The sequence below is a fragment of the Myripristis murdjan genome, chromosome 6, assembly GCF_902150065.1.
Source record: "Myripristis murdjan chromosome 6, fMyrMur1.1, whole genome shotgun sequence".
Lineage (NCBI taxonomy): Eukaryota > Metazoa > Chordata > Actinopteri > Holocentriformes > Holocentridae > Myripristis > Myripristis murdjan.
In genome coordinates this window covers 1,578,203-1,605,000 of record NC_043985.1, presented here as the reverse complement: position 1 = coordinate 1,605,000, position 26,798 = coordinate 1,578,203, and the positions used below count along the sequence as shown (strand labels likewise).

The following is a 26,798-nucleotide window of genomic DNA, read 5'->3' as shown; positions in this document are numbered from 1 at the left end:
CACTAATAAATAATTTTGAATAATATAGTAATATTCAATGAAAGCACAATGCAAGCGGTGCTAATTATAAATGTAAAATAGTGTGTTTTTAAGTGTTTAAAAGTTATGACCTCCCCCCCATGCCTCACAGTGGTTTGGTCCGCATCCTGCTGCCGGCAGAGCGGCAGCTCAGTAACTTTCAGTCCGTCAGCCTGAGAGGCAGCAACCTGATGAGAACTAGCAAGAAAACCTCCTCAAGTGAAAGCCAGTGAGTCATTTATCACACCACTTGTTCATTAAACACAAGGCTGTAATATGAAAAGCGATATTTTTCCCCTGCTTGGTCCAAACCCTGCCTTTTTCAGCTCACTGTTTAAGCTAACAGCTAATGACTGTTTACAGGCTGAAGGTAGTGCAGGACAGTGAGGGAGAGAGAGGACAGACCACAGGAGGAGCAAATACTGAGCTTTTTATTCTTTCAAAAAGTCTGTCAGGATATTAATGTCAGAAATAGTTCATATTTTACTGATATTTTTTTTTACTCTAGATAGATATCTGTTTTTTTGCATTTTAAGTTGCATTATTTTGTGGCATAGTTTCATTTCATTTTCTTATTTGATCTCAAAGGGACAGTGTACAGCTCAAACATATACTGTATGTCACTATCTGATGCCATATCTTGCTTTGTTTTTTGTTGACACTACATTAAATATGTTTTTTTGAAGAGTAGTTTGATGTCAAGGTATTTCCTGTAGTTTTAGAGCTTATTTTGAGTTTCTAGTTCTTGTAAAGCTACTTTGATGGACTGTAGTGGAAATAGAACAGTGAGTAAAGAAAGATTATTGCTTTTTATTGCTTTTAATAGCATTATTTAAAACATATGAACATGCTGAGGGCTCAATACTGTACGGCAAGTTTAAAAGGAGCATAAGAGAGAAAGAGGGAGGTACAGTCATGCCAGGCAGGAATTTTTTCATGTCCCCCCCAACAATTACTCTCAGAAATTTTGCTGTTTATTGTCCCCGCCAATAATGAAATGGGATTTTCGCCCCTGGCTGCAGAGGAAGGAATGGAAGCTCGAATGGCGGAGATGGGGCTGGTGAGGCAGGCGGAGGCAGGCTGTGTGTGATGTGGGCTGGGGAGGATGTAGGTGAGCAGGCAGGTTGTAGCGGTGATCCACAAAAGCTGAGGTAACGATCTGGCGAAGTCTGGGAATGAGAGCTGGGTTCTTGTACTGTAGATCTGATGAATCGATGAAAGGCAGGTGCGCTGAAGGCAAGCAGGATCAGGTGTATAGGGTGAAGCAAGGAGCCGAGAGACACACCCATGTCACTCACTCACACACACACACACACACACACACACACACAGGAAACCACAAGGGAGGAAGAAACACTGGAACACTATGGCCAGGCAGAGACCATAACAGGCCGCACGACAAAATAGTGGAAAAAATAGCTTAAATAAACTTACTTAATACTTTAAAACTAGAAAATTGTGATAATATGGCTCTGATAATATATCTGTTTCCCCTTTTTCTTGTTTCTCCTCAATGTATGTATCCCTTTGTCCTCACTGTATGTTATTCATATAAAGACTTGAAAAAAAAATGAGCAAAAAGAAAGAGACAGAAAGAAGGCTGCTCACTTCTCTCTGTATAAAATGTCTTATTTATTTTGATCACCCGCCAACATGTTTCTACATTCATCAAAAAGTTAAATAGACAGAGTCCCATGTTTGGCTTCCATGAATCATGCTTTTTGTTTGTTTGTTTGTTTTTTAATGTTAATGAGATAAAATAAACATATGAGCAGTCATTTAGAAAAAACGCTGGAGATGCTATAAAAAGCCTTTTCGTTCAATACAACGCCTTTTCAATTTATACATCTTAATGATTCATATTTTCCACAAAGTCAGTGATTTAGCAAAGATTTGCCAACTCATTTGACCCCAGATTTTTGGCTCATAGAAATATGCTCCATCTTCTTTTAAGATGCTGTAAAAAAGTGTGGGATCTTGCAGCAGGACTGGGTCCTCAGTAAGATTGTAAATGTAAAATAGCCAGATTTTATATTATCGGGTCATGGATGTAAGATTTTATTGGTTGTGGATTTCCAAAGCAACATTCCCTTAGCAATAGTGGTATACCTATTACTTCAGTGATTTTTCAACTCTTTAACAACTGCTCAACAGTTCTTGTGCTGATGTCACTAGTTGATATAATACTATTTTGGGAAATCATAAGCTATGATATTGCGTAGGTGCACGTGATGCAACGCTGTCAGAGCCGACCGACTCCAGTGTGTCATTCAGTGCAAAATAATTAGGTCAAAAATGATTTAATATGTTGCAAATACTAGTTGTTTATGTTTATTTATAATTCATTTAGGCGGACAAGGCTACCAGGTAGGCTACTGCCCAGTTAATTAATCTAAAAATAGTAACTTTTTTTTTTTTTTTTTGTATTCCCGCTGCCCCCCAATTAGTCGACTTTTGGTCGAAATTTCAGGACTTTAGTCGACCAAGATTTTCTTTGGTTGGGTTTGGTTGGTATTTTAGAACTCTGATCATTTTTCCTTCCCTTTAGCCAGTTTCCATTTATTCCATGACAATATGAAATGAACTTTTAGAGACTTAAAATTTTCTTCACACCAGTTTTCTATCACTATAAATAAGTCGCCCATAGTAGTTTTCCTAAACGCCGCAGCACTGTTGTGTTTTGATGACTTGAAATTGGATGCAGTGAAATAGTCGCACCACCAGAAAATAGTCCCCAGGGAAAAGTTTCCTTTACACAGCCAATTATCAGTTCTGTGGTTTATTAATAGTGATGACTTTGTTTTTGGTTTAGTATTTTTGGTTTAGTACATTTTTTGTACTCCAACCCCTGTAAAATGTGGATACACTGTAGTAAAGATTAAGATTCAGAAATGTTCCCATGGAGAAACTGTTTCTGGTTAAAACAGTCACGGCATTGCAAAACAAAACATTGGTGACACAGACATAAAAAAACAAGAGTGTGACCACAACAGTGCAGCCACATCATATAAACAGGGTTTTGCCCTGACTAGATGAAGTGGACTGGGTTATATGTGCAAAATTCTGCAATGTTGAGTACAAAGCAATATAGGTATAGTTAAAAATAGAGTGTGGTGGAGAAAAAAAAGCCATACACACCTGACATGATTACAGACCCTCTCTGCCCCTGCTCACACTCATATTTTGAGTGTAATTCATTTGCCAAAAATAGACAAAACACACAATAATCAAACATAAAGATGAATTTAACTGGTATTATTTTTAGTGCCCTGGAGCGAAGCTCAGAGGTCACTATTGTTATCCTGCGTGTTTCTTATTCTTCATCTTATTATAGCGAATTTCGGTTCGCTACTCCTCCCACAGTTTCAAAATACCTATGACATTCTAATTATGAAAACGTGCGTCTCAGTCGGGAATAGTGTGCTATCAGGGCTGGCCCATGGCATAGGCAGTACAGGCAAATGCTAAGGGCGCCATCTGCTGGAGGGGCGCCGCTAGTGGCCAGAGGGGCGCTGGCTGTGTGTGCGTTATTATAAACGGGTGCTTCCCATCCTTAAATGTGATTGGCTGAGCCGCGTTCCATGCCGTTGTAAAATCAGTGTAACCCGCTGGCAGACCGCAGCACAAAATATCCCTGCGCCAGTGTAAGCGGACATAGCGTTGCCTACCAACCAACTACTCTGCGCTCAACTTCCTCGTTTGGTTCCATTTGTTTCAAGACTTTTGTAAACAAAATGTTAGACTTTGTAGTGAATTTTGATTTGCTGGGTGGCCTGAGCCTGGATGAGTGGTTGGAGGAGGTGCTTGGTGTCTGTTAAAAGACGCTGAATTCACCACCAGCAACAATGTTTTCGCCGGTGTGGTAAAGAAACTCCGCCGAGAAGGACGTGACAAATCTTCCCACCACCAAGCCATAACCGAGGCAGACTGCCAGAAGATGAAGCACTTTGAGGCACGAAGTTCAGACACACCTTGGGGGCTTGACTGTAAAGTCTGGTTTGACGTGCAGCTTCATATGGGACGCAGGGCGAACGAGGGCAACCGCAAATTAAAGCCCGACTCCTTCAGCATTCGCCACGATGAAATTACCTAAAATATGTCACCCTGACTGCACAAAAAATCACAAATATGCAGCCGAAAAAACATAGAAAGCCTGTGGGGATTCATATATGAGCAGCCGGGTAACCCGCTGTGTCCGGTGGCCTCCCTGGAGAAATAGCCTACCTCTCCCTGCTGCCTCCTGATCCACCTGCCTTTTATCTCCACCCAAAGCGGACACAGTGTGACAGCGCCGATGTATGGTAAATTAACAGTATACTTTTATTATTATTGTTATTGTTACATCCGACGTTAGGCATACGTCTGCGCAAAAACGCACCTGTCACGAAACGCACGCCACCGTCCCTGCAAAGAGGAGTCCAAACATAATTGAACACTATTTTAACAATTGCACTATTAATGGAAATATCCAATTCAACATTAACGAGCCCAAATAGCCTGATGTGACATGTTGATGTCACTAGATGAAAAAGCAATCTTAGCGTCTGTGTTGCTTGGCAACTGTTCTGTCCACTCTATCTTGCTTGGTGGAAGAATGAATAGTTCTCAGTTTCTCTTGTGTGTTTATTTTATGGGCTCTATGTAGGGTAACTGTTTTATAAAAGCAATAAGCCCCGAGAAGCCGTGAGTTACAGTGATTTTACAACTCCGCTGCGTGTCGTGCCTCAGAACGCCCCTCAGCCGTTGTAAAATCACTGTAACCCACGGCTTCTCGGGGCTTATTGCTTAAATAATGTTGCACTTTCTGTTCGATCTGAGTATGTTGGAACAGTGTAGCTTGGTTGGTTAAATAAATGGAGAGAGAGAGAGAGACAAAACCTCCAAAGATATATTTCCGTTTACAGTTTTGTGCAGTCAATAAGAGAGAGAAATGAAGTCTGCTGAGTTAACGTCTTTGTCCAGTTCAGCACTGAGGTGAGGACAGCAACTCAGTAGCCACTCATGTGCAGACACGCCCCTTTTTTTATTGGCCCAGGCCCCAGTGGCATGGTGGGTAGTGTCTCTGCCTGCCATGTAGGAGACCAGGGTCCAACTCCCCACCTGGGCAGGAGCGATAACTTGACACAACCTGCAAACAGCATAGGGCTGCTGGTTTAACACATGGCCATGCGGTTGCAAGGGTGGCAAGCACAGTCAGAGTTTCTTCTTACTGTTTCAGTGATTCAGACAGAGGTCAGACATACAGCCCCCCGGCAACGGCCCCCGAGGCACTCTCAAAATTTCCGTGCGGGAATTTTCTAGTTATTATTATTATTGTTATCATTTTTGTTGTTGTTGTTTTCAGGTTATCTGTAGATATCACCATAACGTTGTTGTGAATTCCATGATATCCATAATAACTGGGTTGTGAAAATCTTACATTGTGACAACCTTAGAATTAATGAATGAAAACTCTGATTTGTTTTTAGAGGTTTCTTATCTGTGGTCCAACAAATCCTCCAACCCATACGACCACATAGATACAACCCACAGGGGAGCCTCTAAAATGACCCCAAAGGACCATTTCTAAGGTAATTGTTAAGGTTAGGGGAAGGTTTGTCATAAGGGTGGGTTAAGGTTAGGAAAAGGTCAGGCCTAAGGCTACGAAACATTAATATCTGCTAATAGCGGCTAGTGAATCTTAACCACCAAAAAATGACACTGCTTTCATTTGAGATTTGAACTCAGGTTAGCTCAGTAAAACTCATGTTAATTGACCTATGTGCCACCCCACCAACCTCCTTATGTGGACTTTGTCACTCCCTTAGTACTACACCACAGTAACATTATTCATAGGTCATAATTATAGCTCATAGTAAGCTGCTATACAAATGCCCTATGGGGTCATTTTTTCTGGAGGACAGTCTGCTATAGCAAGATGGCGTTACTTCAAATACTATTGCCAGCGGATGCTATGTTTTTTTTTCTTTGATCCAGTGTATATGTATTCCAGACAAAATGGGCCAAACATTCAAAACCACTGGTATGGTTAATCTAATTTGTCACAGGATGGCACTGCTTTAACAGTGACAAATATATGACAACGCCATGCTCAGGAACAGAATTATCAAATGCATTGGAGAGTGGCTTCCCAAGTTTCTACACACTGATGGAAAGTATCCAGTGTATGAGCAGAGGCCATGGTGATACATCCTGTGTGCAGGTATTTATAGGACTTTTGTGAGGAGATGGCTGTACGACTTCTGATAGGACATCACCATGCTGTAACTCGTAAACATGGTAGTGTGTCCAAGTGTTATAGGGACACTGTGTAGCTGTTGCAGACATTGGTTCTCTAAGATAATGGTGGAGGCGGACATGCAGCTTCCCATCACCTGTAAGCTTCTCTCTTGCTTCTTTGCTCTAGTTCCCTCTCTTTCCTCTTTTCTCTTACTTCTTATCTCTCTCCCTCTCACTCCTTTTTTTTTTTTTTTTTTTTTTTAAGGCAGAGTGCGTAGGAGGCTTCACTATCATTGCAGTTTCTTCTGTGTGCTGGCAGCCAAACATTGATGGTGTGTGTGTGTGGGTGGGAGGTCTGACTCTTCATAGACTGCCAAGATCAGGAAGGAGAAGGAGCAGAAGAGACGATAGACAAAAAGAAAGGGAACAGAAGTGAGAGAGAAGCTAAGGGAGGGGGGAAGAGGTGGACAAAAAGGGATTTGGTGGCTACAATAATAAATGTTTCTCTACAAAAAAGTTGACAGTTAAAAGAAGAATAGGAAATCAAGGTTTTGCAAAAACAAAATTATAAAAGCACAGAGCCAGTCATAATATGTATGTGCTGTGAATGCAGAACACGTGGCTGCTAAACAATACACAACCAACTTTTCTAACATGTATTCAGTACTTTCTTTTCTTTCATTCATTCTTTCCTTCTTCCCTTCTCTGTCACTCTCTCCCCATTTTTCTCTGTCTCCGTGCTTCTCACAAATCTCTTTAAAGATTTTTTTTTTTGGCATTTCTGCTTTATTTGACAGTCACAGTAGAGATAGACAGGAAAGGCAGGGGAGAGAGAGGGGATGACGTGCAGCAAAGGACCTGAGGTCGGATTCGAACCCCGGACGCTGCGATCAGGACTAAGCCCTGGTACATGGTGCTCACAAATCTCTTTATGCAGTCAGCAGAATCTAATCTGAAGTATCTCCATATTTTGATGCACAGACTGCCTCTTAGGACTTTCTTTTCAAGCAAGGGCAGCTTTATTCAAGGATTATTCAATAGAAGAGATTTTTTATATTGTTATTTTTCTGCTTTGGGACATTTCCAAGCATTACATTATACAGTTTTGCACTGGAAGTCTTCTTTCCGGGGTGATTTGAAGCACAGGAGATTCATTTAAATGTTTTTTTTTTCTCTCTCTCTCTTTCCATCTTTCTCACATGAGATGTTTTCAGGCAACAAGAGATACTTTAGTTCTTTGATTCAAAGTTTTATTCATTGCCAGAAAGACTTGGCATGTTTTTAAGCACACAGGATCTTGTTTAATTGAAGAATAATTGGGTGGTTTTGCTATTGCATACTTTTTTTGTTGTTGTTGTTGTTTGTTTTAGAGAGTACACCATCTACTATCTTATTTTCTTTTTTGGTGTTATTGAGTAGAAAAATCTTTTTTTTCTTTTTTTTCAAAATGAGAGACCTATCCCTTTAAAAAAATCATGGTCATCATCCAGCTGACTGACTAAACGTGATTTTGCAGGTTGTAGTTTCATGAGCTGTTGCTTTGGTAACAAGTTACATTAAAGACACTTGCTTTGAGGAAGCATAAATCCAAGGTTAATGCCAAACTGTCAGCGAATGAATTCAGCTTCTTATCCACTTTGAACAGTGACTGATTGGAAATTTCAATAACATTTTTAGGGCACACTTATTAGCTATCAATTAGCTGTTTGGGCAATAGTTTGAGTTTGAGCAATAGTAATTTATTAGCTCGGTATTAATCATTATTAACTACTCATTAGTTCCTCATTTTGCATGTCTTATTCTATGCACTAAAAAAGTTTTAGGAGTTTTTTTTTTTGTCAATAAGCCCATAATGAATGCTCACTAACAGTAAGAAAGTACTTGGTTAAGGTTACGGTAAGGTTAGATTTTGGCATAAGAAACACTTTGTTACAATAATGGAATGTAACATAATGTATTGGATGCATGTAACATTTGCAAAAAACAGACACCACTGTCACTTTGTGCCAGACTCAAACTCAGGTCACCTGGGTGGAAATTGGTTGTTTGACCCATCTGCCAAACCTCATGCCTCCTAGCATGGACTTCAGACTAAGTGATCACAAACATTCTTTGATAGGGGCTTATTTAAAAAGAAGACAGGCAGCTTTTTGTGGTGTCAGACATTTCAAGCAAGAGGGATTTTATGCTCTACAAATTTTATGCATTGCAAGTAATTTTTTTTCTTTTTCTTTTCTCTGTGTGGGCTACCTTTCAAGTGAAGGTTTTATATAAGAAGAAGCTGAAGTCTTTTTCAACCCATTCACAATTGCACAGAGACTGATGTAACTAACCTCTTGAGTTTTACAATAGATTACAGCAGAGAAAAATAGAAACTCACTGCACCTTGGATGTTTGAGAAAAAGGGATGGTTGGCTGAGAACTGTTTTGTAATTGCAGTAATCAAATAGGCAGAAATAAATTTGCTGAAATAAATCAAAGTAAGACACAGACACAATTTTTTTATGTAATATCAATGATATTAATTACAAAAGTTTATTTATTTATTTATTTGTTTATTTATTTTGACAGAATTATAGGCTTTTACTGAATCCTAGATGTATTTGATGCTTTCCAAAAATGTTTTCAAGGGAGTGGAGTTCTTTACTCTGTGCAACTTGTATTCCATTTTTATTTAATAGTGTTTTTGAGAGCATGAGGGGTTTGTTGTACACAAGCAAAGCTGTTTACTTAATAAGAGTTTGATTTGGTCCAGCCAAGGCTGCTTTTCAGGGGTTAGCTGTAATTTCAAGCAAACTACAGTGTATTCATTCCAGGCTTTAATCAATGCAAGTAAGGAGACTTTGTTGCTGCAAGCAAGTGGGATTTAATTTATTACAAAAAAGAGCTTTCTTTTTTTTGACATTGGCTGCTCTACAAGTGAGTGATTTTATATTCAGAGTTGAAAGGCGGGTACAGTGAGTGTGGAGAAAGCCTTCATGCAGAGAGAGCTCAGTGGAAATGTGGAAAGTACTTTAAACCATTGAATGTAAGATGAATATGAATGTGTGTTTTTGTATGTATTGTAGTGTTTGTATCTAACAGGATCTAAATCTTTATGTTCCATATTTATGTCTACCTGTATGCATGCGTGCATGTGTGCGTGCGTGTGTGTGTGTACTTGCACTGGAACCAATAGCTGGTACATTAGTGGTTATTTAGGCATTTAATTGGCCTATTGATGTGTCATCCAAGTAATCAATCACCCAAAGGAGAGCAGGTTTTATACAGGGGTAAACTCTTGTCAGGGAAATGCTAAATTAAATAGTGAATAAAAAAAAAACGGTAAATAATGAAAATTACCATGAAATTGCTGCTAAATTATCCAGAAAAAAAGAAAAAAGAAAAGAAAACTCCCAAAATAACTCCCAAAAAAGAAGAAAAGGAAAAAAGGAAAAAGGAAAAGAAAAAAACCTTAAAACCATATTATAATATGTTACCATATACAGTGCCACCAGAAAGTATTCACACCCCTTCAGTTTTTTCACATTTTGTCACGTCACAGACTTATTCTAAAAATGATTTGAGTATAGTTTTCTTTTAAAAAATCTACATGAAATATATAATATATAAATATATAACATATGTTATGTTACAATTTTTTTTTTTTCAATTGTTTACACACAATTTTGAAAACAGGGCTCCTTTTTTCTAAACACCTCACACAATTAACCAAGCACCACACCCAATTTGCGGAACAGCCCAGTTTGTTTGCAAAATGAAACATATCAGCCAAAACCATAAACAAATTGATAAAAATCTTATTTTGTTCTCACGTCACTAACACTGTCTTTCAGTGATCGTACACTGTTTCAGTCTATTACATACTACCGTAATAAATTCAAAACACATTTGTAAAAACCCTTTTTTAAGAAATAGTAATGGAATTTATTCAGAAATATTGTTTGAGAGCATGGTTATGGGATAATTTAGATGACAAAAATATATTTACAAACCCAATACATTCTTCATGATTACTTTGAGGTATACAGAGAAAGTACACAAGTACTCTAAACGTACCAAGCACTGCCCAACACTGATGCTAACACTGAAAATATTTATTTCTTACCATATACTCAGTTATAGTAACATGTCAATCAACAAGGAAAATCACAACAAAATAGTAGTTTTCTTCTCTGTAGACAAACAGGACACTGAGGGAAGCTGCACTGAGAGTTCAGTCAAATCTCAGCAGAAACACAGCAGACAGTCATTCTTCTTCTTTGTTCAGGTGCTATCACTTCTTCAGGTCCCTCTCTACCTCTTCCTCTACCTCGGCCTTTCCTCTACCTCCTTCTTCTCCTCTTTGAGCTCCTCCTCTCATTCTCACTCTCATTCTTCTAACTCCTTCCATTTTTGTTGAAGACAGGTGAACTCACCTGCTGGCTTTTAGACCTACCTGAGTGCTGTATTTTCAGTTCAGCACATGTGTGTTTCCACACCAGGTCGATGTGCTTATCCAGTGTGTTCATTAGTGTGCTCACTGGCAGGCCAGGGCTTTGGAATGAGAAAGAAACAGCCTTACAATCCTTATCTGTGTCTGACGGGTGAAAATGTGTGTAGAATTTTGCAAATCACTGTGTGTAATGTTTTGCAAAAAGTGTGAAGCTGAGTTTGTGCTTATTACACCTGTGCAACTCTGCACAGGTGTTTTGCTTCTTGTGTGTAAAGATTTGTTAATTATGTGAAAATTTTCCTTTCAGTGTGTAAACAGCCATAAAAAACTGTAAAACACACTCACATACACATTTATGTATATATGTGTGTGTGTCTTTGTGTGTTTTTGTGTATGTGTGCGGCGTGTGTGTTTTTGAGAAAGAGAGAGTAAATATATAAGGGTGTTTTGGTGATGAATCATTTCCAGGAGGACAGATGGACACACAAACAGCACCTTTCAGTGATTCACCTTGTATACCTGCATAGCTAAACACACACACACACACACACACACACACACACACACACCACACCACATAGGATTGGGAGGATGTCTCCTGGGTAATCAGATGTTCAGCACTATGTGATTTGGGTGTTTTGATTAGGTGCCATACACTGCTGGATCCAAAATGGGCTGCTGCCCTGTTTCTCGTGGGTTCCCATGAGGACACGATGCCAACTTTTTGGCCAAGCAGCCTCATAGCATTGAGGAAATTCAGACACTCTAAGGGCCAACTACATTTTTTAGCAGGCCATTATAGCGTAGAAAAGGGTGTCTGGAAAGATCAAGAATCATAGGGAAACTAACAACGGACTCCTTGATCAGGTCATGGCTGTGCTGTGGATACGTTCCATCCTCCCTGTGGTTGTAGTGTACACAATCAGTTTCGGAAGGGAAATGTCTTTAAGCAGCCTGTGCTTTAGCTTGTCTTTTTTTCTTTCTCTTGTTCAGTCACTCACTCGCTGTCCCCTTGTCCTCTGTCTGTTGATTCAGCTTCAGTGCTTTACCCCAAAACCAACTAAAAACAGAGCACCCATTGTCTTGTTTTTGTTGTGAAAGCAATATTAGTAGCCTGAAATTCAGACTGAATAGATTAAAATCTGCAAACCAATCACTAGTGACTGACTCCAGCCGCTGTGATGTAGCTTTTGCAGTTGACATGCCGGCTGCTTTAGCCAGTTTACACATTTTGCAAATCAGCCTAACCTAGCAACTTTAATCTGATCTGATCAAAATTTGTTAGTGAAAGGGGTTAAAAGTGCATGAGAGGGTGGTAGAAACCTCTGTGTTCTATCTAAAAACCATAACCACAAAGACTTACAAAATATAGATACAAACATACAAAATCAACAATATATTTTATATAATAATATTCAAAAACTGCATTATAAAATTAATCACGCTACAGTTAAAAGGGTGCAAAAAAAAAAGGTGCATTACAGTTTTAACAGCACAAAAAAGTTACTACATAAAATGATTTGTCTGATTAGACAAATGAGCAAATGACAGACAGATGGTTGATCCAGTCACTTGCTATGTATTTTTGTCAAGGCTCCTTGCTGCCACCCCTTTTGCCAATGGTTTGTACCCAAACGGCCAGACTCTGTTTTGTAAAGTGAACAATGGAAACAAAATCAGGGTATATTTGTGCCAGGCTACTGACAACTGAATCAGTACCAGCTGCTTGGTAGAGGTAGGATTTGAACCGGCACCTCGTTTGAAGACAAGAAAAGTGAATACTTCAGACCACTACCAAATCAGTGAAACAAATAAACAAATAAAAGTGCTTTAATAAGTACAGCTAAAATATAGCAGCATTTTGCTGGTTCACTGGTGGTAATTTCAAGCCCTGATTGAGTTGCTTAAGAGTAGAAAGGCTGTTGTGAATTTCAGAAATATTTCATCTTAAAATGTTCTTCCATGACTTCTGTGCAAACAAGTGTCTTAAGATTTTAAAAATGTTGTGAGGGTATAGTATCTATAATTATATTTACCCTTTTGCTGATGGCTTGCTGGCCCTCTCCTCAACAAGGAACTAGTTTTGTTCCAATTTCTGAATATAATTTTTAGAGTGTTTCAACTAGACAGAAACTGTTTCAGCACCTGATAAGCTGGAACCAAATACATGAAGTGGGAACCAAGATGACCACAAGAATTGGTGTGTTATTCTACAGGGAAAGACAGAGACAGTGAAGAAGTCAAAGACATGTAGCGGTCTTCTGAAGAAACAAAGATACTGCTTTCAGTTTGTACATCTCCAGAATTTCAGGAAAACACTGAAGAGATTGTGTCTCAAATTGATGAAGGTGAAGGCTTGGTTTGTTAGAACCCAAAGGGATATTATCAATAAATTAAAAAAAAAAAAAAAAAAAGAAATAAGAAGAACAGAGACGTAACGGCACCTTTGTCCCAGTGGTTCCATTCCAAACCAGTTCAAACGTAGGCCACTTCACTAGTTAGCATCTTGATTCCAAGAATCCCAGACGGGACCAGTTCAAGAACCAGAACTGTTCTGGTTAAAAATAGAGTAGGTAGAAGTATAGAGCCTTCAAATCTGTAGTATCCTTATAAGGACATTTTGTCCTCAAAAGGATATAGGGGCAAGAGCATACACATGCATACACACTTCCACCACATACACTAATGTGTTTTGTCTGCTCTTTTTTTCCAGACATATTGAGAACTGGACTGGTCTGCAGGTCCTCAGGGATGTGGATATGGAGTTATACACGGGCCTGCAAAGGCTGTAAGTACACAGACATTTATGTTTACATTTCCCACACACAGAAATAGCTGCTTCACAAAGGAAAACATAAGAGTATTCATGTTTCTACCTTGTTGATGTTGGCTTACATTAGAAAAACCTCTTACATCCTTATTCTCAACTCTTCCCTCACTACTGCTTTGTGAATTATGAGTGGCAATTTTACAAACAATCCCCTTTCACCGTAACATTTCATTAAGCAACTTACCGAGCTGATATGATTCAGTTTAGTTTCTTTTGTTACCTTGATACATAGCAGGTTAAAACATTTAACCCTTTAGGAGGCACTTTTATGTTTTATAGAAAACATGAAATTAAGCTAAATTTTTGTTATGGTTTTCGTTTGGCTGACTCTAAGGCAAAGACACGACACAGTCAGATGGTAACAGTCAAACAAGTATTTATTTGTGAGCAGGGGAATGTAGATGGTGAGGGGAAGCCAGGTGTGGTGAGCGATGGGGAACAAGGTCTGTTTGACGGCTTGCTGGTGAGGGTGGCAGATGTACATGCAGAGCTGGACAGCTTGGCAGAGGAGATGGTGGGCTCAAAGGGGGAAGTGGGCTCAAAGGGAGGACAGGAGATCCAGAGCTGGAGCAGGCGACAGGAGTCAGGACTGGGTCTGGACACAGAAAACAGGGTTAGAGATACAGAAAGCAGGATGGAGCTGCAACAAGTTGTTATGTCACTGGACAGTGACCGACAGGAATAACTGAATCAACAATCTGGTGAGATCTGGAGGTTGGAACCGGGCTTATGTAGATGGTGGTGATTGGTGATGCCATGCAGCTGAGCACGCCTGCTCCTGACTCCGCACACCTGGCCTGCAATCACACCACACACACAGACAGGGAGAGAGAGAGAGAGAGTAAGAAAGAGACACACACTAGGAAGCAAGGGGCATGACAGTAACCCCCCTCCTATGAGCGCCACCTGGCGCACATCTGAACTGGTCGGGATGTTGCTGACAGACGTCCCTGATGAGTGTAGCATCCACTATGCTGCGCCGGGAGACCGTACCCCTACCAGTCAACCAGGTACTGATACCATCCGCCACAGCGACGGACATCCAAGATGTGCCGGACGGTGTACACTGGATGATCATCCACCATCCGAGCGGGAGGAGGAGCAGTGGCGGGGGGGAGAGGGGACTGGACATGACTAGTTTAAGCTGGGATACATGGAAAGTGGACTGATGTAACAGCAATAGCACTCTCCCGGGCAGGGAACAGTGGAGGCTGATAGCCAAGCGAACAGAGAAAGGGAGAAAGACCAGAGGAGGAATTAGTGAGTGTATTGTGGGCATACTCCACCCAGGGTAACTGAGAGCTCCAGGAGGAGGGGTTGGCAGAGGTGACACAGCGTAGAGCAGCCTTGATCTCCTGGTTAACCTGCTTTGTCTGGCCATTGGTCTGAGGATGGTACCTGTGGAGAGACTGGAGGTTGCTCTCAAGGCAGCACAGAATGCCTTCCACACCTGAGATGTGAACTGGGGTCCTCTGTCAGAGACAATATCAGAAGGTAATCCATGAATACAGAGGACATGTTGTACAAGGAGACCAGCTGTTTCCTTGGCAGAAGGAAGTTTAAGAAGGGCAATGACATGGGCAGCTTTTGAAAAACGATCAATAACTGTAAGTATTGTAGTATTACCTCCAGATGGGGGAAGGCCTGTAACAAAATCCAGAGCTATGTGAGACCACAGACAGCTGGGGATAGGTAGAGGACGGAGCAGACCAGAACTGGATTTATTTGAGGTCTTGTTTTGGGCACAGATGGAGCAGGCTGACACAAAGGACCTGGTGTCTGCCTCCATGGTGGGCCACCAAAAGCGTTGCCGGAGGAATGAAATAGTCTGATTCACCCCAGGGTGACAGGTAAGGCGAGAGGAATGTGCCCACTGCAATACCTGGGAGCAGACAGAGTCTGAGACATAGAGAGAGTTAGGTGGCCCATGACCTGGGTCAGGCTGGGCATTCTGGGCTTGACAAACCTGAGATTCAATCTCCCATGTTACAGCAGCAACTATGCAGGAGGAAGGCAATATGGGCTCAGGGTCAGAACTCTTCTCCTCACCAGCATACAGACAGGACAGGGCATCAGGTTTCACATTTCTGGAACCTGGACAATAATGGCCCTTTTCCATTAGTATCTACTCGGCTCGACTCTACTCGCCTCGACACGGTTTAGGTGGTTTTCCATTACAATTGAGTAGCACCTCGCCGTGAGTGGAGTCGTCATAGCAAGGCGGCGCACCGTCCAGCTCCCTCTGGATTCTTTGGGCCGCCACCAAGCTCAGAAAAGTCTCCACGTCTTTATTTGACCCCGATAGCGGTTTCCTTGCAATTTTCCGACTTTGACAACTTCACTGACGATCAATGTGCGCGGCCGCTGTTGCCGTTTTTTTTTTTTTTTTTAAATGTCGGGTTTTGTTTTCGTGCAGGAGTCGCTCTCGTCACTCGCTGTCCAATCAGTGGCCTGCGCAGCGTTTACGTCACATTTTCAGCTCGACTCAGCTCGACTCAGCTCGCTTGGAACCCCGGCTGAGTAGGTCCCAAAATGGGACCTGCTACCAGGTACTACCACCTAATGGAAAAGCTCTTAAACCGAGTAGAGTCGAGCCGAGTCGAGCTGAGTAGGTACTAGTGGAAAAGGGGCATAAGTGTGAAATTAAAACAGCCAAAGAACAGGGCCCACCTTGCCTGACGAGAACTCAACCGCTTGGTGGTCTGGATGTATGAAAGATTCTTGTGATCCATCCACACGATAAAGGGATGCTCCACGTCCTCCAGCCAATGCCGCCACTCCTCCAAAGCGAGCTTTACTGCTAGTATCTCTCGGTTGCTAATGTCATAATTCTTCTCTGTGGGTGAAAATTTATGAGCGGAAAGCACAGGGATGCAACTTATTATCAATGGAGGAGCGTTGGGAGAGAACTGCACCTACCCCGGTGTCTGATTCTGTGCAAAGAGTGTGGAGTGGAGTGGAGATGAAGCAATGCCTGAACTCAGAAAAAGCGTTTTTAGCTTCAGGTGTCCAGTGAAACGCAGATGTGGTAGAAGTGAGAGCTGTCAGGGGAGCTACAATCTGGCTATAATTGTGGATGAACCTATGGTAAAAGTTGGCGAATCCCAGAAAGCGCTGCAACTGCTTGCGGCTGGTGGGGACAGGCCAGTTGGAGAGAGCAGCGACTCTGGCTGGATCCATGCGCACTTCACCCTGAGAGATTATGTAACCCAGGAAAGAGACAGTGGAGACATGAAATTCGCACTTCTCTGCCTTGCAAAACAGCTTATTCTTCATTTGTGAGGCCACGTTACCAGACGAGCTAAACACATTTTATGCTCGCTTTGACCTCCTCAACAGAGAGTCAGCTGTAAAGTCTACTCCGCCTCCAGAGGACCGGCCACTGTCAGTATCCACAGTGGATGTGAGGAAAGTCCTGCTGAAAGTGAATATGAGTAAAGCTGCTGGGCCTGACAACATCCCTGGCCGTGTACTAAAAACATGTGCCAACCAGCTAGCAGATGTCATTACTGACATTTTCAACATATCGCTGTCACAGGAGAGTGTTCCCGCCTGCTTCAAGACAGCCACCATCATCCCTGTGCCTAAAAAGTCTGCAGTGTCTGATGTAAATGACTACCGCTCTGTGGTACTCACCCCCATCCTGATGAAGTGCTTTGAGAAACTGGTTCTCCAGCACATAAAGAACAACATCCCTGCCAGTCTGGACCCTCAGCAGTTTGCATTCAGAACCAACAGATCCACAGAGGATGCCATCTCCACTGCTCTCCACTCAGTCTTCACTCACCTGGAGAAAAGCAGCACCTACACCAGAATGCTGTTTGTTGATTTCAGCTCAGCTTTCAACACAATCTCCCCCATGAAGCTGATTGGAAAACTGAACACTCTGGGCATCAGTACCACTCTCTGCAACTGGATACTGGACTTCCTCACAAACAGACCCCAGTCAGTTTGGATTGGCAGTCTCTCCTCCTCCACTCTAGTGTTCAACACCGGAGCGCCCCAGGGCTGTGTGCTCCGCCCCTCCTGTTCACGCTGTACACCCACGACTGCAACCCCCGACATGGAGAGAACTCTATTGTGAAGTTTGCAGATGACACCACCATCATCGGCCGGATTTCCAACAATGATGAGTTTTCATAGCGGGAGGAAATCAACCATCTTGCAGAATGGTGCACAGAAATCAACCTACTGCTCAACGTCAGCAAAACCAAAGAGCTGATAGTTGATTTTAGAAAAAAGGAGGCGAAGATACACAACCCTGTCTACATCAATGGAGCTGAGGTGGAGCAAGTGAGGAGTTTCAAGTTCCTGGGAATCAACATAACAGAGAACCTATCATGGACTTCACATATCTCTGCCCTGGTTAAAAAAGCTCAGAAACGGCTGTATTTCTTAAGGAAACTTAAGAAAGCAAAATTCCCACGCCAAGTTCTTGTCAACTTCTACAAAGGAGCGATTTAAAGCATCCTGACTGGAAACATCACAAACTGGCATGGGATGTGCACGGCCCAGGACAGGAAGACTCTGCAATGACTGATTAAAACTGCCCAAAACATCATTGGTACCCATCTACCAAGCCTCAGTGATATCGGGGAGGTGAGGTGCCTGCACAGAGCCAAAAGTATCCTAAAAGACAACACCCACCCCAGCCACAGCCTGTTCACCCTGCTGCCGTCAGGCAAAAGATACAGAAGTATCCACTGCCGTACCACCAGACTACAGAGCAGCTTCTTCCCACAGGCTTTGAGACTACTAAATGCACCATCTGCACTCCTCCATGTTTCATAATTCTATTTTTTATACAATCAGTTAATCAGTCAAGAGGGAACCACATTTTAATTTCATTATACAACCTGTTGTATAATGACCAATAAACTTCCTTGTATCCTTGTATCCTTGTAGTCATGCTTCCTTCATTCAATTCTTGTGTAGCAGTCCGTGCAAGTGCGTGTACAGTGTGTGCTTGCATTTTAAAGGACCATACAAGTGATTTTGAATGTTTAGCCTGCTCACTATAATTAACCCACATTTTATATTGCAGCAAACCAGTGATGGATACAGGTGTGAAGAAAGTTTGAAGTCAAGTTAGTAATTAGTGGTGACATTAATTAATCGCTGTGGTATTAGTGACTTCCCTGTGGCCTGGAAAGAGGGTGTCAGTGAGTGGGAGAAAAGTGGTGTCCTGGTGTTTCGGCTGATAAATGTTATTTTTCAAACAGCTGGCATGGCATTTGGTTGCTTTGAAGACAACTTGAGAAACTATTACATCAAGGCATTGATTAAATGTCACCTTGTAGGTGAAATGGAATGCTCAAATCTTACTCTTACTTGCTCATTTATTTTGAATGGCAGTCAAACAACCATGGTGCCAGCAGTTCAGGTTACACTGTACATTAAACAAAATTAGTGGACACCCTTCAGCCAGTGTAAACCAATGCAATAATGGTCCTCATTTGACTTTACAGTGAGTGTTACCCACGTCCGATGTGAGTTTTTACTAATCTGCTGTAAGAGGCTTTTCTATCCTGACAATCTAGATGGATACAAAATTAGGTGAAACACATGAAAATGGCCAATTTCAAAGTTACTAAATGACAGCACAAAATATTTCATCAAAATATGTTGTCCTTCAAAATCAGTTAAAAAGACATAAAATGTTTTATTCACATGTCGACCTTCTGTCCACATGAAAATGGCATTATTGGTCACAGAACTTTAGGAAAATGCTCTCCAAAGGGTTTTTTTTTTTAAATGTCGTTTTCAAAACAAATCAACAAAACTGCTGACTTAACACAGGTGTAAAGCTGATGATGCATTTTTTTCAACAACTTCAATTCATGTGTGACTTTTTGGGGGAGCACAACCTCCTCCTTATCATCTCTCTTTATTTTCCGTACAGATTTGGACATTGTTTTGAACCATATTTGCTCATGCATTTGCAGCTAACTCTTGGACATTAACAAACTGCTGCAGTCACTCCTCAGCTTCTTAGTGCATGATCATAGCTCTTGCTCTTTGTACAAGATATATCCATCTCTGCCTTCTCATGTGTATAGTTATTTTTGAAAATGCTTCCATGTTTTTATATGAAGACCTTCATATAAAATGAAAATGCACCTGTGCATTTTCAAAAAAAGAAAGAAAGAAAGAAAAGAAAAAGAAAAAAGAAAAAAATACTTCTCCATGTGGATGTAATCTAACTTGCTCACAACTGAAATCAATAACAACTTGCTGTACCAAAACTCCTCATTATAATCTGCTTTCACTTCTTTGGATTACTTTGCTTTGTCTTATCTCTTAAAGGATTGTTAGCATTACGTGTAATCTAAGAAAACAAAGATCATTTCCAGTTTCCTGATGTACAAGTACCATCAGTACCATCTAAACAGGTTAAAACATTAGAGGCCACTTTTCAGCTTGTGTTCTTTGTTCATGTCTGCCCTTACAAGTATTTGCATTGCATCCCTCGACGTGATATTTTGTCGTGTTCATTGGAAATAGGAAAATCCACTGAAGACCTAGTAGCAGCTGGCCGTAGCTAGTGTAGACCTAATCTTCCTTCTTTTCACGTTTCTGCTCATCTCTCTTTCCTTGCCATTTATTCCTGTTGAGCACAACTCAGCAGGGGAACACATCCATGTCTCCACCGTCTATTAAGTTGTAATGACTTCAGAGACAGTGGGGGGTTGATTTTAATTGAATTTCATTTGATAGGGTTAAGACTGAAGCTGATGGAGGGGTTGCGGGGCCGGCAGGATAAAGACAGAAATAAGACTACAAAAAATAAATGGTTATGGTTAGGAAAAGCTTAAGGCCAACACACACCGGCGGCGCAGCGACCCAACACAAACTGGAAGCGTCGTGCTGTACGTCAATAACCTTCCTCATTTGATAACAAATAAAAAATTATATGACCAACATAATTCATTACATTTCATTTATTTATTATACATGAAAATAATTAAACACAACATTTTAGTTATATGTAAAACTGCCATGACTCATTTAAAAACTGATTTACAGCAAAGTGAAGACAGTAACGTTTTAAATTCATGTGTTGACACCCAGTAACGTTACTGAAACTGGATTTCTCACCTGAAGAGCCAATCTCCAGAGCTATAGCTTGCTATAGCTCGAAAATACAGGAAAGTGCCACAGAAGCAGAGAAGAAGAGCAGCTACGGAAGCTGGGATGGACATCCAGAAGGGAGAAAATACGCTTTCAGGCGCGTTGATGCTGGAAAAAGGACAGTGGCGTGAAAGGTAGCGGCGCGGCGCGTCGACGCGCGTCTAGCCGCCAGTGTGTGGGCATACATAGAAAATAATGGGGGCGGCTGTTTGATGCACGTCGTATGCCACCAGTGTGTGTTGGGCTTTAGAGTTGTTAAAGTCAAGGAAAAGTTTGTTATAATGGTTAAGACTAGGAACCGCCCTGTCCTTGCTCTTGGGGGAGATTTTGGTCCATGGATTTGGCCCATATCTGTTGGGTTTCTGTAAAGTGCATTGAGACAACTTTTGTTATGATTTGATGCTGTACAAATAAAATTGAAATGAACTGAATTGAAAAAGGTCAGGGCTAAGGTTATGAAATGTAACACTACCTAAAAACAAAGATCCTGCTTGGATTTGAACTCAGGTCAGCTGAGTGAAACGTTTGTTGACTGACCCATTTGATGCCACCACCACCAGCCTCCTTATACGGACTTTGTTACTCCCTCAATACTGCACCACAGTGTCATCATTTATAGGACCACATGCTAATGTACAAATGACATATATTTGTTTGTTTGTTTTTTGGCTGAAGAATGGTCTAGCTAAGCTATCACAGAAAAATCACATCAGAAACATCAGATTTTCCAGAAGACACTAAACCCTGTTGTCTGAACCAAATGCTCCATTGCCTGAACCCACTAATTGAATCAGTCACTCTTTTGGCAAAACCATCAGCACTTTTCACCTGTTTAGACACAACTTACCAACACATTTTCATTGTGATGCACCTGTGTTCCATAATGGTGAGCACTGGTGGCAAAAGTCAAACACAAGTAAAGCACTGGTGTCACTGGTTGAACACAACAACTCAAAATTGATCACACTTGTGGCTAATGATGTGAGGGAACATATATCAGCCAGTTCAGAGAGCACTGCTGTGTGAGGCCCTACAATGGATAGAAATCTGAGAGGAGGAGTTCGTGTGAGAGGTGGTCGAGGAGGTCGAGGTGGTCGAGGTGGTCGAGGAGGTTGAGGTGGTCGAGGTGGTCGAAGAGGTCAGTGAAGACAAAGGACAGTAATATCTGATGAAATCAGAGCAACTGTGATTGACCATGTTCTTGTCCATTGTATGAGCATGAGGGAGGCCGGACAAAGGGTACAACCAAACATCAGTAGACTCACTGTGTCCACCATAATCCGAAGATTTAGAGAAGAGAACAGGTAATTACCTTTATTGACATTATAGTATGTAAATGTTGACAGCAATTACTGTATGACTATACTATATACTGTACCACAGTGTACTGTAAGTAAATATATGTTTCAGTACATCACTGTGCCAATGTACTGTAGTACTGTAATGTAGTATTGTAATGGAGGGTTAGGCTAACTGTTTGTAGGCCTAGTATTCCATGTATATTTTTGTACTTTATTTTTACGTAGGCTTACTGTATACAAGTGCTAAATGCACAAGATTTCTGTGTTTTGTACTTTTTTTTTTTTTTTACTATGCACAAGTGCTAAATGCACAGGTTTTTTGTTTTGCAACATGCATTTAGCCTACAGTGAACAAAATAAACATTTATTTCTACAGCTTCATGTCATGTTCATTGTGTTTTCTATTTTTCTATGTAGTGTTTAGTGACTGCTTAGTAGTGTTTTTAATTTTGATTGACTCGGGGCACAATTTGACAACATAGTTCAGTTTTGAGCACAGATTGAACTGTTTTGAGGTGAAAGTTTGGTTTTGCAAGAGGAGTCTGAGGTTTTGTGAATGTAGCTTGAAAATTGGGTTTTGTGTTCACAGTTTAGAGAAAAGGAGAGCAACTTTCGAGAAATGTGTCTTAGCTATCGAGAAAAACTGTAAAACCCACTTATGCAGTTTTCAAGAATATTTTGGCATTCTCCAATGTTTTCTAATTTGAGATTAGTTCTTATGTAAGAACAGAGTTTATGAGCACACAACAGCAAGAACAGAATCTACGAGTACGCTGTGCTTTGTACTGAACGCTGATGTTCAGTACAAAATATTTGGCTGTTGTGTTTTCTTCAATTCTGTAGTTATGTAATGTTATAAGATTCACTACAATAATACAATAATTCTGTGTGTATATATGTGGAGTTATGTACTTAACAAAAAAAGGTGAAATAACTGAAAACATGTTTTCTATTCTAGTTTCTTCAAAATAGCCACCCTTTGCTCTGATTACTGCTTTGCACACTCTTGGCATTCTCTCGATGAGCTTCAAGAGGTAGTCACCTGAAATGGTTTTCCAACAGTCTTGAAGGAGTTCCCAGAGGTGTTTAGCACTTGTTGGCCCCTTTGCCTTCACTCTGCGGTCCAGCTCACCCCAAACCATCTGGATTGGGTTCAGGTCCGGTGACTGTGGAGGCCAGGTCATCTGCCGCAGCACTCCATCACTCTCCTTCTTGGTCAAATAGCCCTTACACAGCCTGGAGGTGTGTTTGGGGTCACTGTCCTGTTGAAAAATAAATGATGGTCCAACTAAACGCAAACCGGATGGGATGGCATGTCGCTGCAGGATGCTGTGGTAGCCATGCAGGTTCAGTGTGCCTTCAATTTTGAATAAATCCCCAACAGTGTCACCAGCAAAACACCCCCACACCATCACACCTCCTCCTCCATGCTTCACAGTGGGAACCAGGCATGTGGAATCCATCCGTTCACCTTTTCTGCGTCTCACAAAGACACAGCGGTTGGAACCAAAGATCTCAAATTTGGACTCATCAGACCAAAGCACAGATTTCCACTGGTCTAATGTCCATTCCTTGTGTTTCTTGGCCCAAGCAAATCTTTTCTGCTTGTTACCTCTCCTTAGCAGTGGTTTCCTAGCAGCTATTTGACCATGAAGGCCTGATTGGCGCAGTCTCCTCTTAACAATTGTTCTAGAGATGGGTCTGCTGCTAGAACTCTGTGTGGCATTTATCTGGTCTCTGATCTGAGCTGCTGTTAACTTGCGATTTCTGAGGCTGGTGACTCGGATGAACTTGTCCTCAGAAGCAGAGGTGACTCTTGGTCTTCCTTTCCTGGGTCGGTCCTCATGTGTGCCAGTTTCGTTGTAGCGCTTGATGGTTTTTGCGACTCCACTTGGGGACACATTTAAAGTTTTTGCAATTTTCCGGACTGACTGACCTTCATTTCTTAAAGTAATGATGGCCACTCGTTTTTCTTTAGTTAGCTGATTGGTTCTTGCCATAATATGAATTTTAACAGTTGTCCAATAGGGCTGTCGGCTGTGTAGTAACCTGACTTCTGCACAACACAACTGATGGTCCCAACCCCATTGATAAAGCAAGAATTAACCCTGATAAGGCACACCTGTGAAGTGAAAACCATTTCAGGTGACTACCTCTTGAAGCTCATGGAGAGAATGCCAAGAGTGTGCAAAGCAGTAATCAGAGCAAAGGGTGGCTATTTTGAAGAAACTAGAATATAAAACATATTTTCAGTTATTTCACCTTTTTTTGTTAAGTACATAACTCCACATGTGTTCATTCATAAGTAAGTAAGTAAGTAAATTTTATTTATAGAGCACTTTTCCTAGATACAATCACAAAGTGCTGTACAGCATAGACAAAATGCAATAAAATACAGAGCTATTAGACAACAGCATAGTTTTGATTCCTTCAGTGAGAATCTACAATGTAAATAGTCATGAAAATAAAGAAAACGCATTGAATGAGAAGGTGTGTCCAAACTTTTGGCCTGTACTGTATATAATTTTAATTATTTAGCAAAGGATTAAAATAACCACAACATTCATAGATTTTAGCTCAAACATTTTTTTCATCAGTTCTGCGATCTTCTCCAAAAGCAGTGTTCACAGTAACAGCATCCCATGCATCTTATTTTCTGTGACTTTATATCCACTATTGATGAGCTGTGGGTTCTGCACCCTGGAGGATTTCAGCGCTGTTGAGCCACTGCAGCATCCTTGTCATGCCACCAATTGCGCTCCAGTGGTGCCATCTGTATATGTGTCCCTGCACTTGTCCTCACTTGTTTTGAAATCACTTTCTTGTGCAAAAAAAAAAATAAGTGTGACAGTTCATTTGGTGTTCACTCTCTGAAGAAGTATAACAGCTATATATCCGCAGAGCTATAGAGGGTTTTTTTTTTTTTGTTTTTTTTTTTTTTTTTGGGTCTTGTGTTGGGTGCTCCACCCTCCTTTGACTTTGGTTTGGGTATTCTTGACTTCTCTCAGCTTGACCTGTGTCTGTGGGTGTGATTTGTTTGTGTGCACACAGTCCCACAGTCTCATGCTTGCTGCATGCTAATTAGGGTCAACTGGCAAGCACTTTCAATTTACGAGCACAATGGGATGAGAACACAGGTGTGAAGAATCCCACGGTTTAAGAGCATGTCATGAATCTCCCAGACTTTTCATTCAAAGTTCGTTTTTAAGAATTTAAGAAATTTAAGAACAAAACTTAGGATGATATTGGTGAATCAGGCACATTATGTTTAACTGCTTATTGTTGAATGTTACAACTGCAGCTGAATAATGACCAACATAACTCTAACCCTAACCCTAACACCAGTTTTCAACCATGAAGTGACTGCTGTGGTTAGTGTGATGTCACAGAACCCACTGTCTCTATCCTTTAGGCCATACTCAACCCCTTGAATGCATTTCCCACATCAGATGAAATTTACAAAGTATTACTCTGAAATATTTTTAAAGTTGCATTGTTTACCAAGTAAGTACCAAGTCACCTCCATGCTTATGATATGCTGCAAGAACATGTGATGTAAACAAAACAGGGATCCTCTTTTCCTGGTATGCGCCTTACTGCCACTAGGGGTCCCAAACCACATTGGGTGTACCACAATATAATTTTCCTCTATGGCATTGAAAATGCCTCTTATCTCTGTTTGTTTCTTCTCCCTGTTATGATGTTCAATATTCTGTCTCTTCTTGCTCTTTGTCTCCTTCATCATGCAAATAATTCCACTCAGCCCCTTCATCCATTCAGTGTTGGATATCTCTGGCACTAGCTTGTGTGTGACCTGTAAAGTATTTTCTCAACACCAGCGTAGGTGCAGCCAATCACACAGTCACAGCACTTGTTGTCATGGATACCTCTTTAGCAACAGGGCACTGGCAAGTGTGAGAGATTCTGTGTTGGTGTGTATGTGTGTGTGTGTGTGTGTGTGAGGTTTAGGACATCTGTTCAAATAAGCAATATAAACTGCAGGGAATTTCTCAAGCGCTCTTTTTAATCCAGTCCGAGTACGACTGTCATTATTTAATTTGTTAGACTGGAAATGAGAACTTGTGCCTTGACAGTCTGGACTTGTTTACTGCAATAAGATTTTAAAGGAAGGAGCAATATCTATCTTAGCAAAATATATAATCATCAGCTTGGTAGATAACACGTAAAGACGGGAGGGAAGGGGTGATCCCATAAGGCTGGATCAAGTGTGACAGTTCCTGAATCCCAGTTCAGGGTGTCAGGTTCTGCCACTTGGTCTCATGGGTTCACACTAACCCTGAACCTCCGGTGGAGTGTGTTGTCCCCCAGGTTTTAGGTTATTTTTCTTCTATTGTTTAAATTGTTCATATAGTATTTTTCTACATTCCTTGTTTATAATGTTTATATTGCTCTTTGGTACTTATTATCTGTATATACTGTTTATAGTGTAAATTATGCTTCATATCTTGCTATCCACTTTGCTGCTGTAATATGTGAAATTTCCCCACCGTGGGACTAATAAAGGAATATCTTATCTTATCTTATCTCTTCTGTAGCTTCATGTATTTATAGATCCAGTTCTTTCTTGCTTGTTTGCATGTTTTTGCTCACTTCTTCCTTTGTGCTTTTTGTTCATGCTTTCTTTCCCTCATATTCTGAATATAATGCGGGGTGACTGACCTGAAAGTTACTCATAAAAGCTTTTCTCTGTCTTTTTTCTGTGTGTGTGTGTGCATGTGTGTGTGATAGGACTATTATGAAGAGCAACCTGAATACAATCCAGACTCGTGCTTTCTCCAAGAACCCCCACCTGCGCTACATGTGAGTGTACACACACACACACACACACACACACACACACACT

At 41.1% G+C, this 26,798-nt stretch overlaps 1 protein-coding gene across 1 annotated transcript in view; it reads left to right on the top strand.

Moving 5' to 3' along the window:
* Nucleotides 1–26,798, top strand: part of ntrk3a (neurotrophic tyrosine kinase, receptor, type 3a) — a 296,155-nt gene that overhangs the window by 53,567 nt on the left and 215,790 nt on the right. Inside the window, exons 2-3 of the mRNA XM_030053332.1 lie at nt 13,386–13,460; nt 26,684–26,755. Of these exons, the coding sequence (XP_029909192.1) occupies nt 13,386–13,460; nt 26,684–26,755 (147 nt within the window). The remainder of the gene's footprint in view (nt 1–13,385; nt 13,461–26,683; nt 26,756–26,798) is intronic.